A 12,078-nucleotide genomic window follows, 5' to 3' on the forward strand; every position below is an offset into this window, starting at 1 on the left:
AGAGCCTTCTTACAAACACATCATTCACACTTAACATCTCCCTTGAGTAGAACCCAACAACCACAGCGATAACAACAGCTGCAAACAAGAAAATAAGCTTGTACACATTGAACAATCATGAAAACCTTCTTTGAAGTTATGACTTCCAAGGGTTTCATTCTACCTAGGCTTAGATAATATAATAGGACTGGTTTCTACAGCGAAGAAAAACTGCTCTAAAAACTAACTAGCTGGCCTGCCGCTGCCCCTGAAAGCAACTTCTCCCTCTTCCTCCCCAGCCCTGGCCTGGTAGCTGACATAAAGATGAGTAGCTCAGAGAAAGTATCATGGATCTCATGGTTCTGTGGGCTTCATGGCAATGAATTCTTCTGCGAGGTGGATGAAGACTATATACAAGACAAATTCAACCTCACAGGGCTTAACAAACAGGTGCCCCACTATAGGCAGGCACTAGACATGATGATCCTTGACTTGGAACCTGATGAAGAGTTGGAGGATAACCCCAACCAGAGTGACCTGATGTAGCAGGCAGCCAAGATGCTATATGGACTGATTCATGCCCACTACATCCTCACAAACCATGGCATCGCCCAGATGTTAGAAAAATACCAGCAGGGAGATTTTGGCTATTGTCCCCATGTATATTGTGAAAACCAGCCCATGTTGCCCACTGTACTGTCAGACATACCGGGTGAGACCATGGTGAAGCTGTACTGCCTCAGGTACATGGATGTTTACACCCCCAAGTCATCCAAGCACCACCACATGGATGGTGTTTACTTTGGCACTAGCTTTCCCCACATGCTCTTCATGGTGCATCTTGAGTACAGGCCCAAACAGCCTGCCAACCAATTTGTGCCCAGGCTGTATGGCTTCAAGATCCACCCTATGGTCTATCAACGGCAGCTTCAGGCAGCCAGCAACTTCAAGAGCCCTGTCATGACTATCCGCTGACTTGTCTCCTCCCCCTCCTCCCCTCCTTAACACCTCAGGCTGTGACACCATTCCTCCTTCCCCCTAGTACACACACACCTTTCCAGAACCCCTAATGGTTTTCAGTTTAAATTAAGAAGTCATTATTGTGGTGGTGTGGTGGGAGTATGAAATAAAGTGGAGGAAAAGACAAAAAAAAATTTAACTAGCTTCAGGAAAAGAAATCATTTCTTCCCCAAGTGAATGGTCACTTCCCACCAGTTCAAAGGATTCTCAATGCCTATCCTTATTAACTATTCTCTGGATAATACTAAATAAATCTTCTTTTGTTGACTGCTGAATGACCCATGGGTGCCTCATTTTGTTTCAATATCAAACCTAAACTACCAGGAGACTAGCTTGAGTCAAATCCAGAGCCAAACACCCCCAAAGTTCACAAAATACACCCTTTTCACATACCTGTCACACCTTAGTTTGGAAACAGAAGAAAATCAAGAGAAAGGAAAGTAAACATTTTAAAGGAAAATATTCAAATGCTCTTTACCTTTGGATTTCTTATTTTCACCAAACCATACAACGAGTTTTTATTGAAGTCAAAACGGCTATAGAAATCCCTGGCAGCATCTGGACCTTGTGCCACCATAGCTGACATGAGGTTCAAGCAGGTTTGACTCATTCTACATGCACAATAAAAGAAAATATAAAGTTAATTCAAAATAGAAGTACACAAGATCTTAGAGTGAAACCAACTCTTTTGAATGCAAGATCCATTAATACTGAAGCACTGTCAGCTAATCAGTCAAACAAGAAGAATTTACCAAGCACCTACTATGTACCAAGCTGGGGATGCAAAGAAAAGCAAAATAGCAAAAAAAGCAAAATTTCCCTGGGAAAGGCAGAAAGTGGGATTTTAGCTAAAACTTGAAAGAGGTAAGGATTGAGGAGAGAGAATTCCAGACATGGATGACAGCTAGCATCATGGGATCACAGATTACACGGAGGGGTGTGAAGTACAAGGAGACTGGAAAGGTAGGAAGGGATCAAGTTATGAAGAGTTTTGAATGCCAGAGGATTTTATATTTGATTCTGGAGAAAATGGAGTCACTGAAATCTATATATATGGTCAGACTGACGTTTAATGAAAATCACTTTGACAACAGAATGAAAGATGGACTGGAATGAAGAGATCTGAGGCAAGAAGACCAACCAGCAGGCCACTGCAATGGTCCAGACATGAGGTGATAAGGGCCTGAACCAGAGTGGTAGCAGTGTCAGAGGGGAGAGGTCCCCAAAGGAGAAATGGAGAAAAAGGGAAGAAGCCATTATGTGCTCAGAGAAGAAAGGGAAAGTGTGCATGGAGAAAAGTAAAATGGTATAACTGAAAGATCATTGTATTTGGCATCTGCCTAGTTTCAAATACTGATTCAACTTACTAACTGTGTGACCTTGGGTAAGTCACTTCCCCTTAGACCAGACCTCTAAGACTCCTTCTGGCTCTAAAGTGCCTATAAATAGAAATTCCTGCTTTTGGGGAAACAGAGGACAAAAGACATCAGATGATAATGATGTACTGCCTTGAGACTTCAATAATGGGTATATGTACCTTATGTAAATAATCATGAGTTTATTTCTGCCTTTGGGAGATAAAAAGGAAAACTATCCCTTGATAGCATGCATTTCCATAAGAGGAAGATACTATGCTGTATAATGATAATTACATGACTAGTAGTGTAGGATCTTAAACTATCAATGTGAGAAGGAACTTTAAAAATTATTTAGTCTAACACTCATTTTTCAGATGAGAAAATAAAGGCCCAGAATAGCTAAAGGACTTGTTCAAGGTCAGAGAGAGCAATCAAGACAGTTGAAACTCAAAACCCAGGTCTTCTAATGGCAAGCTCCATGTTCTTTCTACTCCCCTGCAGCTCCAATCTTTAACTTCATATGCTGTATACTATAGCTCTTTATGAGATGTTTGTCTACTTCAGTAATAATTTCACATATACATTTTCCCCCAACCAAGATATAAGCTTTTATTTGTTGTACCACCGAAGTACTTAACATAATAGTATACAAATGATAGGTGTTCGATAAGTATTTCTTGATTAACTGGAAAAGGAAAAAGGGGAAGGGGAAAATAGTATTCAGTGCAGCCAACTAAAATGACAAATAGATGTTTACCAGGAAAGTCTGAAGGCAAAAGGTCTTCATTAACAGCAAAAACAAGTTAGAATAGTCCATATTGGTTCTGTTAACATATGGCCAATGACTTACTTGTAGCTTGAAGCATTCAGTGATTCATAAATCAGCTTCATATGACTATTCATAACTTTCTTCATGATGTTGGTTCCCACAACATGAAAATGAGAAAGATCACCTGCTGTTCGTAGTAATATGGCTTCTAAAGCTTTAAATATTAATATCCTCTGAAAAGATAAAGTTAAGACTTTAACAAACTTCATTTTTGCCTTTCTGAACAAAAAAAAACCCATCCTGATTATAGCTATTCATTATTATCTTCTAATATCTTAATAGCTAAAGAGTCTTACAATTACTCAAGATTTCAAATGGTTTACCAAGGATCCCAAAACCAAATTTTCAACTGTTTAGAATTCTGAAGAGACCAAAGTCAACTCCATTTATTTCTGAAACCTGTGAAATATTGCTGTTTTTTAAAATCTGTGTTCTCATCTTCAACTATCTTGTCTTCTGTATTTACAACTAGTAATATTCAAAACTACCTTTAGTAAAATGTTATTCCACTAAACTACATTAATACCAAAAAATTACTATTCATCACAAGAATTCTTTCAAAAGACATGAATATCCCTAAGACTTAAGTAATCAAAGGATATAAACAAAGTTTTCAAAACAATTACAAACTATTAACAGCCATAAAAAAGAATGCTCCAAATCACTAATAATAAACAGATATTTAAATTAAAACTTTGAGGTTTTACTTCACACTTAGCAAACTGACAAAGATGACAAAAGATAAAAAGAGTCAATGTTGAAGGGTCTACAGGAAGATGGGCAGAATGATACACTGTTGAATATGCTATGAATTGGTCCAACTATTCCAGAAAACAATAGTCAATTGTGCTAAAAAAAAAAAATTATTAAAATGTTCACAAGCTTTGGCCCAAAGATCCCACTCCTAGGCATACAGGAATAAAAGTCCCACGTAGACCAACATATCAATAGCAGCATTTTTTTTTGTCATGGCAAAGGACTAAAAACAAAGTGAGTGTTCTTCTTTTGAAGAAAGGGTAAATAAATCATGGTGTATAAGTATAATGGAATATTTCTATCTAATAAGAAACAATGAATATGAGGAATTCAGTGAAACACAGAAAGATTTATATGAACCAATGTAGGGTGAAGTAAGCACAACCAAGGAAACAATATTGCACAATAACAACAACAATGTAAATAGAAAGCATGATAAAATAAAAATGGCCTTTCTGTACTATAATGACCAAGAATGGTCCCAGAGAAGAGATGAGAAAGTATATTATTCTCCTTTCATCAAAGAGAGAGGGAACCAGGGTATGGAATGCTGCAGATGCTGTCACACGTTGTCAGCGTGTTGGTTGTTTTTATCTTTATCATTGCTACTGGGTAGTTTGCTAGGAGGAGAAAGGGTGTGGGGTATATCTGAAAATGGTTGTGATATAAAAGCAAAGGGCATCAATAAAACTTTTTTAAACATCATAAATAAAAAAGTATGGATCTAGGAACCACAATGATAAAGATAAAAATTAATCTTACTAATGTACATGTAGATACCATTTCTCATATATCAACCTTGATGACAGGATAAGTCATTTTTCCTTTGTAATGAATGTTCAAGTGAAACTTACTTCATGTTCAGTTCTTTTCTCACCACTTAGAAGCTGGAAAATTTCTGAACACTCAACAGAAATTTTTATATATCCTTCCACGACATCATATAGTCCAGTTTGTGGTAACATTCTGGCAATGGAGATAAAAGTTTCCAAAGCTGAAACAAAAGTTACACACAGGCATTAAAAGAAGTAACCTTTAACTCAGAAACATGCTACTTATTACACAGCCTTATGCTTCTCCCTTCCCACCTCACTAGAGCTACTTCTGCCATGGGAGCCACCATGGCGAAAAAAAATTAAGAGCCTTTCGGGAATCTGTGGCCTCAAAAGTAAAGGAAGAAAAGTATAAAAATTAGGGGCAGTTTAGAGGTGCTGAACAGGCAAGTTAGAAGTCTGAGAACACTAGTGTTTTTTCCCATTTAACCTGAATTTTTCCCTTTCATTTTGTAACACTGTCTGAAATCTTGCCATTAAAAGGTATGTGGATTAACAGGAATCTCCCCTTTAAAAATACAAACACTTCAGAGTAAGGCATTTAACCTCCATCCGTAAAAAGAGAGAAACTATACTACACTAGTTGACACTCTAAGGGGACTATAATTCTATGACCTAGTCATTCACACATTAGTGTGACTAAGTCTACTCAGAGTGCTTTCCCCTGGCTGAGAAGTTGAAAGGAAGGAATAAAAATTCCATCTGGAAGCAAAGAGAGGAAAGGCAGGTAATACTGAATTATGAAGAACTCTGAAGGATGAGAAGGGCCAGGAAGAGTGACAAAGCTGGGATTTGGAAAAGCAGGAGACTATTGGGAACCTTGGGAATGGGGAATGATGATAAGAATAAGAATAATTAATATTTATAACATTTTAAGGGTAGGAAGTCATTTCACATAGATTATCACACTTGATTTTCAAAGCAACCTTTGAAGTAAGAACTATTATCATTCTCAATTTAAAGATAAAGAAATTGAGGCCAAGAGAGGTTAAGTGACTTGCTCAAGGTCACAAAGCTAGTAAGTGTTTAAGACAAGATTTGAACTTGGGTTTTCCTGATTCGAAGTCCAGAATTCTATCTACTATTCCATCTAGCTGTAAAAAAGGAGATTGATCAATTTTACCATCAGGATCCTTGAATCTTAAAAATTTTGCTTGTTGGTAGAGCTGTGAACTGGTCCAACAATTCTACAGAACAATTTGGAACTATGCCCAAAGGGCTTTAGAACTGTGTATACCCTTTGATCCTGCAATACCTCTACTAAGTCTAGATCCCAAAGAAATCATAAAAAAGGGAAAAGGACATTTATGTATAAAAATATTGATAGCAGTTCTTTTTACTGAGGGGATGCCCAATCAATTGGGAAATGGCTAAACAAGTTGCTATATATGATTGTGATGGAATACTATTGTGCTATAAGAAATGACAAGCAGGTTGGGTTCAGAAAAACCTGGGGAAACTTATATGAACTGATACAGAATAAAGTGAGCAGAACCAGGACAACATTGGCACAGTAACAGCAATATTGTATAATGATCAACTGTGAAAGACTTAGCTACTCTGATCAAATCAAGGACCCATAATGAAAAATGCTATCCACCTCCAAGGAGAGAACTGATAAACTCTGAATGCAGACTGAAACATACTTTTAAAATTTTATTCACCTTCTCTTTGTGTGTTTTCTTTTGCAATATGGCTAATACAAAAATGTTTTGCATGACTTCACATGTAAAAGCAATATATTACATGCCTTCTCAAGGGGTGGGGAAGGGGAGGGAAAGAATTTGGAATTCAAAATTTCAAAAAAAGAATATTAAAAAATTTTACATGTAACTGGAAAATACTTAACAAAATAAATAAAAATACTTTTTTTTTTGTCTAGGATTAACCCTATATCTAGGAAAAGGGGAGAAAAACTGTCTTCATCTTTTTCTGTTCTTCAAGTCATTCCAACAAACATTTGTTAAGCACCTAGTATACACAAGGTACTGTGTTTCATACTGGAGATAAAAACAAAACGGTTCCTGCTCAAGAGGTTTAGAGTTTACTAGAAGATACAACACAGACACTCGAAGAGTGGGAAGGCATGTCAGTGAAGGCTCCTTAGAGGAGGTATCACCTAAGAGGGGCCTTCAAGGAAGATTAGGATTTCAAAAGGATTTCAAAGGCGAGATGAGAGCACATTCAGGCAATGACAACAGCTTTTATATGAGCACAGAAGCGAAAGATGAAAGGTCAAGCTCATAGGACAGACAGAGAACAAGTCCAGTTACAACAGAAGGTATAATCCATGACTAACAACTGTAGTGAGGACACTAAAGTTCTGACTGAGGAGAGTTAAGAGGAAGTAGCGTTTCAGACACAGGTAATTTTTTTAAAAGAAGTTGGAAAAGTTCTTTCATTGCTATCACTCACATATTTCAATCAATCAGTAAACATTTATTAAGTATCTCCTATGTGCCACAGAACTATACTAAGTGCTGGGGATACAAAAAGAGGCAAAAGCCAAGTGCTGCCCTCAAAGAGATTACAATCTAATAACGTTGAATAGTATTCCCTCTACCAATGCAAGTTGCAACTTGTTTGCAACTAAAAATCTTAGAGAGTGGCCCAGTGCATTGAGAGAACTTGACCTGGGTCACATGGTCAGGAATGTGCAGAGGCAAGATTTGAATCCAGGTCTTCATGGGCCAGCTCTCCATTCACTAAACCACACTGACAATTAAAACAAAATTTAATCAATAAAGCTCATAATGGAAAAATTTCAAACACTACTAAGAAGATGCAATATGGTAGAGTGGAAAGGACATTGGACTTCAGTCAAGACATGGGTTCAGATCCCAGCTCTGCCACTTACAGACTACATGATCTTTGGGCAGTCGCATCACCTCTGAGTCTCAAATTCATTATCTACCATTCAATACAGGAAATAATACAGGCACTACCCAATTTGCAGTTATAGTATGTAAGCTCTTCAAGGGCAAGGGTTATTTCCTTTTTATCTTTGTAGCCCTGGAACCTAGTACAGTGCCTGGCACATAATGAATGCTTAATAAAAGTTTCTGATTGACTGAATCAAGTGAGATAATGCTTGTATATAGTTGGGTTTTTTTCTTTTTCTTTTTCTTTTTTTTAGATAATTGTTTTATAAGTGACTGGCACATAGTAAGTGCTTCATAAATGTTTCCTGACTGTTCCAAAATCATAAAGGGCTATATAAATTTCAGCTACTATTATAAATATTATTATTGTTGCTGTTATTGCCTATTTCACAGAATTATTTTGAGGTATTACATTATAATCTTCCACTAACATACTATTCCAATACCTCATCCTGGAATGGAAATGATCTTGGGATCTCAAAGGCTAAGCCAGTTGGATTTTACTGAACAGCAAGATGGATTACTATCCTCTGGGCCAGGGGTCAGGAACACCTGAGTTCAAATGCAGCTACTGACTAGCAAGGCAATCCATTTGCCTCAGTTTCTACAACTGTAAAATGGAGAGAATAATAGCACCGAACTCCCAAGGTTGCTGTGAGGATCAAATGAGACAATATTTCTAAAGCACCTAACAGTGCCAGGAACATAGTAGGCTTTATATAAATGCTAGCTGGTGCTGCTACTGCTACTGCTATGGCGGCTGCTGCTGCTGCCACTGCTGCTGCCGCCGCCGCTGCTGCTGCTGCCACTGCTGCTACTGCTGCTACTACTACTACTACTACTATCATTATTTATTTAAGCTTTGGTATGTCCTACCAAACTGGAAAGGCTTTAAGTAGGGGCCTAAGGACTACGTCTGTCATCCAAGAACCAGCTGAACTGTTTGGAGAAACTCATCATTAGGTTGATCACGGACTAAGGCAATTTTCAGCCACAGAAATTCTGAGTCTTTTCTATTAAATCCATACAATGGGGTCGTTTCCATTGATGGTCACTGTACAGCCACCAATGATATCACAGATCCATGAAGTAATGAAATTACATCATAATATGAAATACTAGACATTGTATAATCTTAAACACATAAGTTATAATATATAAATATAACGTTAAAAATATTTAATATTTTACCTTAAAAGTTATTTCTAAATGTAAATACCATAAAATATAAAATTCATACATATTTGCTGTATTAATAATTGTGAATAGACTAGAAACAAATATTTCCTAACATTCAGACCTGTCCAAAAACCAAACAGACTTGCCTCGTGACATAACATGGCTCATTTAAAGGTTTTACAAAACCCCTTCTCCAAAACATTTTGGAGTACACATATCCCCCATTTTACAAATAAGGAAACAGGCTCAGAGAAATAAAGTGACTTAGCCAGGATTAGAACGCTAATGAGTATTTGTCAAAATCTTAACCTAGGTTCAGCATGTGAATTCCTTAAGTGTGGTAGAGTGAAAAGAGCATCAGATTTGAAGAGAAAAGCTGGGTTTGAATTATAGCTCTGACTTAACTCTGGGACACTGCTGAGAGGATTTCTGTACAGAATGGGTTATGGGACCAGACAGTCTCTAAGGTCTCCTCCAACTCTAATTTCCATTAATCTAGTTAAATAAACTACTCAGACGCTGGACTCCTGCTCTAAAATACTGGTCATAAAACTGAATGGCAAACTTTTTTTCTAACCATGTAAAGGTCCCATTAAATATATTTTAATCAAGATACAGTTTTTGCTATAGTATGCTAATAAGTCACAAATACTAAGAGTTGTCAAGTTAACAAGAATGTATCAAGCACCTACTATGTGCCAGGCACAATGATAAGCACTGGGGACACAAAGAAAGGCAAAAACATGAAAACAATTATGTACAAACAAGAGGTATACAGGATAAATTGGAGATAGTCTCAGAGGGAAGGGACTAAGGTTAAGGAAGACTGGGAAAGCCTTCTTGAAAAAGGTGGGACTTTAGAAGAGGCCTGAAGAAAACGAGAGAAGCCGGGAGGAGAGAGTTCAATGCACGGGGGAAAACCAGGGGAAATGCCCAGAGGCAGGAGATGGACTGTCCAGCATGAGGAACAGCAGAGAGTCCAGGGTCCCTGCTCTGCAGAGTGCATGGAGGGGGCTAAGGTGTAAGAAGACTAGAAAGGTAGGAAGGGACCAGGTCACTTAAAGCCTTTAAATCTCAGAGGATTTCGTATTTGATCTTGGAGGTGACAGGGGGCCGCTGAGGATACTGGACAGGTGGAGCGACAAGATCCGATCTGGGTTTTAGAAAGGTCGATTTGACAGCAGATGGAGGACGGACAGAGCGACATGGAAGCCTAAAACTGAAAGGGTCCTTGGAGAGACTCTAACTGGACTCCCATAGATGAGGCTGCTGTGACCTCCAGAAGCGTCGGCACAGACCCCGGGACAACGTGAGCGCTTCGAGATGCTAAGCACGGTGTTAGAACCGCCCCAGGTAAGCCCAGGGGAGACGTCCTACTAGCCGGCAGGCGCATGCACCACGTGCCCGCGGGAGTCCCGCCCCTCGCCCGCCCTTTAACCCCTGACCCCCGCAGCCCGGGATGCGCACCTGGCACCACAGTTTCAGGGTCTTTGAGCTGAGCTTTAAACTGCTGCCCGGTGAAGTCTTCCGCGCGAGGCCTCTTCACAGGGCCGGCCGAGGACACCTCGCCCTCTTCTGTAAGGGCTTTCCTCTTTGGGTTTCCCATGGCCAGAGGGTCGCGACGAGCCCACGCGGATATCTTCGGAACAGCCACACGCGGCGCGCGGACAGCGGGTGTACACGCCGGCTACACCACGTGGGGCGGAAGGAGGAGAAGATGGAGCGAGTGCCCGAGCGAGGCCGGAAGGAGCCGAGCTTGTCCCAAGCGGCGCTCCGCGTGCGCGCGAGCCTGGGCAGGCGGGGCTACAGCGGGCTCCGCGAAGAGGCGGGGCTTCTGGTTGCCTGAGGGCTTCTCCGCGAGCTGGGAATGCGCAGGCGCACAAAGTGTTCTTGTGCTTGCCTGCTAGGTCTGCGCACCTGGTGGTGCCTTGGACCTTGCGGTCCTCTTAGGAGACGAGCTTAGCTGCTAAAGGCACGGGAACCTGGTTAGAGCGCAGACCTGGCGGCAGGAAGATCAGAGTTCAAATCAGACCTCATGTTGCTTACTAGAGGTATGACCTGGCCAAAGTCACTTAATCTCTGCCTACTTCATTTTCCTCATCTGTAAAATGGGGATAATAACAGCACCTACCTCTCAGGCTTGTAAGGATCAAGTGAAAACATGTTTACAAAGCTCTCTGCAAACTTTAAAGCACTATATAAATGCTTATTATTAGTGTTGTTAATAATTATTACTTGTGTGACATTAGGTAAGACTATTAGGCTACATAGAGTGTAGAATTGTAGGTTTTTGGTAGTTCGTATTTTGGTCTGCTGGTCATGATCAGATACTTCCAAAAATAGTTTGTGCTTTAAATTCTTGATCATTGCTGGAAAGCAAGGTACTTATTTGTTTGTATGTTTATGGTGGGAGCATGGAATACATAAATATTGAATTCATTGCTTTGGGAAAAGACCCTAGATCTCCTTCAAGACTCAGCTTAAATCCCACCTTCTTCAATAAGCTTTTCCTGGTCAACATTCACTGTCCAATTTTTTTTGATGTTTCTATTTATGTTGTTGTAGTCATTGTGTATATTGTTTTCTTAGCTCTGCTTACTTAGCATCAGTTCAGGTAAGTCTCCATGCTTCTCTGTACCCATCATATTTATTGTTTCCTACAGCACAGTAATATGCCATTAAATTCATTCACGTAAATTACATTCATATACCACAATTTTAGTCACTCTTGAATCAATGGGCCTCTACCTCCTTTCCAGTTCTTTGCTACCACAAAAGGTGCTGCTACAGATATTTTGGTATGCAAGGATATTTTTTTTTCAGTACCTCTTTAGAGTATATATCCAGAATTCAAGTTCCTTAAAGCAGTGACCTTGTGTTTGCCTCTTTGTATGCTCAGTGCCTAGTATACAGCCTGGTATATAATAAGTATTTGACAAATGTTTGTTGATTGATTGATTGATGGACACACACCTTTCCTTCCACCCTGTCTTCCTTTTATTGTTGTGAAGGCAAAATATAATGTAAAAATGCATTACAAAGTATAGAATTTGAGATATATCATGAATCCAGGATGTCTCAAAAATCTTGGTGGATTTAATTAAAAGGACTTGTGAAAAAAAAATGCTATCCACCTTCAGAGAGAGAACTGATGAACTCTACATTCAGGGGAAAGCATATTTTCTTTCACTTTTTTTTTTTTGCTCCCTCCCCGCCCCCAACATGGCTAATGTGGAAATATG

General features: G+C 39.3%; 1 protein-coding gene and 1 pseudogene across 1 annotated transcript in view; one reads left to right on the forward strand and one right to left on the reverse strand.

The window, feature by feature from the left end:
• Positions 1-10,523, reverse strand: part of URB1 (URB1 ribosome biogenesis homolog) — a 105,017-nt gene extending 94,494 nt beyond the window's left edge. Inside the window, exons 1-4 of the mRNA XM_027875485.1 lie at positions 10,304-10,523; positions 4,797-4,936; positions 3,208-3,359; positions 1,478-1,610 (exon numbers count right to left, since the gene is read on the reverse strand). Of these exons, the coding sequence (XP_027731286.1) occupies positions 1,478-1,610; positions 3,208-3,359; positions 4,797-4,936; positions 10,304-10,442 (564 nt within the window). The 5' untranslated portion in view covers positions 10,443-10,523. The remainder of the gene's footprint in view (positions 1-1,477; positions 1,611-3,207; positions 3,360-4,796; positions 4,937-10,303) is intronic.
• Positions 301-954, forward strand: LOC114052784 (annotated as a pseudogene).
• Positions 10,524-12,078: the final 1,555 nt, after the last annotated feature.

The sequence above is a fragment of the Vombatus ursinus genome, unplaced genomic scaffold (genome assembly GCF_900497805.2).
Source record: "Vombatus ursinus unplaced genomic scaffold, bare-nosed wombat genome assembly UNPS02014809.1, whole genome shotgun sequence".
NCBI lineage: Eukaryota > Metazoa > Chordata > Mammalia > Diprotodontia > Vombatidae > Vombatus > Vombatus ursinus.